The sequence below is a fragment of the Helobdella robusta genome (assembly GCF_000326865.2).
Source record: "Helobdella robusta unplaced genomic scaffold HELROscaffold_1975, whole genome shotgun sequence".
NCBI classification, from domain to species: domain Eukaryota; kingdom Metazoa; phylum Annelida; class Clitellata; order Rhynchobdellida; family Glossiphoniidae; genus Helobdella; species Helobdella robusta.
The window spans coordinates 1,087-2,554 of NW_008704068.1; the positions used below are offsets into that span (position 1 = coordinate 1,087).

A 1,468-nucleotide genomic window follows, 5' to 3' on the forward strand; every position below is an offset into this window, starting at 1 on the left:
CAAAAAGTTACTTCTTATCTTACACATATATGTATTAAAGTTTCTAGTCAGACGATTGTTAAACAACTGTAAAATTTTTCAAATTAACAAATATAAACCGAGTCAACCCATACAACAAATCAAACAAAGGAAAAATTTGTATTTATTTTATTAAAAAAGAAACCTTAAGAATTTAGCTGAGAACATATATATTCATTTAATATACATTATCCACAATGTAAGATAACGAACTACAAATGTTTAGCCAATAAAAATAGGGTCTACGATTTTTTATTGTATTTTTCCCCATGGAAAAATCTTGTCATTGGCTTACCACTAACGCCACAAGTGCCAACCCCAACTCGACCAATCGGAGTGTCAGGCGATGCAAAAATGCTTTTCTTCACTTTGCCTTTATTCGTTTTTGAAAATATCTGAATGGATTATTAAATTTTGATTAACTAGTTTACGAGAAATTTAAATTTTTCCAAAAACATTATTCAAAACAGAAATTTATACAATGGAGTCAAGACTTCATTACCGTATCATTTCTATAATTAGCATAATTTTAAAATTTATTAGAAAATAATAAGAAGCAGATATAAAAGTAATAACAGTACACCGTTTACTTTCATCCACTATCTTTAAGAAATGTACAGAAAAGATAAATGTGGAAAATTATGAAGAAGCGTGTATAAGGAACCTTGGCATTGAATTGCTCCCATTTATGCTTATCTAATTCCCTCTCATCTTCTTGCTGCTTCAGTCGTTGGGCCTTTTTTTGGGACTTCTTTTTTTTATACTCCCTCTGAGCTAGAGATATGTCTTTTCTGAAATAAATTAAGAAAATGTTGATTTCATCATCTATTTGTTTCGAAAAATTTATGAATCGGACGTAAATATGACAAGAATAATTTATCAAAAAACATTAATAAACAGTAATAAGATGTAAGGGACTGTCCATAAAGGATGTCACAAATCGACCAACTACCCAAAAATAAGCCTGTCCCAAAACTTTTCCCCCCCCACCTCCCCTCTTAGTGAAAAGTCAATAAACAACGTAATTGTTCTATGCATTTTTATTATTATTATGAGAAAAAACATAGGCGAAGACAAAATGTCTCTATGCCTGCGACACAAAATTAACTATAAAATTTTAACACATAAACAATGTACATGAATATATGTTAATATGTTCTGTTCATTCATAAAGATCAAACAAAAAAAAATATAAAAATATAAAAAGAGAATAACTTCTATTATTAGAAGTACTAGAACTAAAACTAATTCAACTATATATATGTATGCAAACATTTCTTCATAAAAATTCTAATATTATATATATATTAAAATAACAATATATTGATATCAAAATAACGAATGACAAATTTATATGACGATAGTTTGATATCTAAATGCTTTACCGTAGTTAAAATATAACAAATTAATATTAACTTCTACACTTACACAGTAGTAAACTTTAACGATG

At 27.7% G+C, this 1,468-nt stretch overlaps 1 protein-coding gene across 1 annotated transcript; it reads right to left on the reverse strand.

Annotated features, from left to right (window-relative positions):
- Window positions 1-260: 260 nt before the first annotated feature.
- HELRODRAFT_92995 (hypothetical protein) lies at window positions 261-811 on the reverse strand (the record flags this gene model as incomplete). Its single annotated transcript, XM_009016919.1, has 2 exons — window positions 261-413; window positions 683-811. Coding segments are annotated over 2 exons (282 nt in total), but the record flags the coding sequence as incomplete, so codon positions are not given.
- Between the last annotated feature and the right edge of the window lie 657 nt (window positions 812-1,468).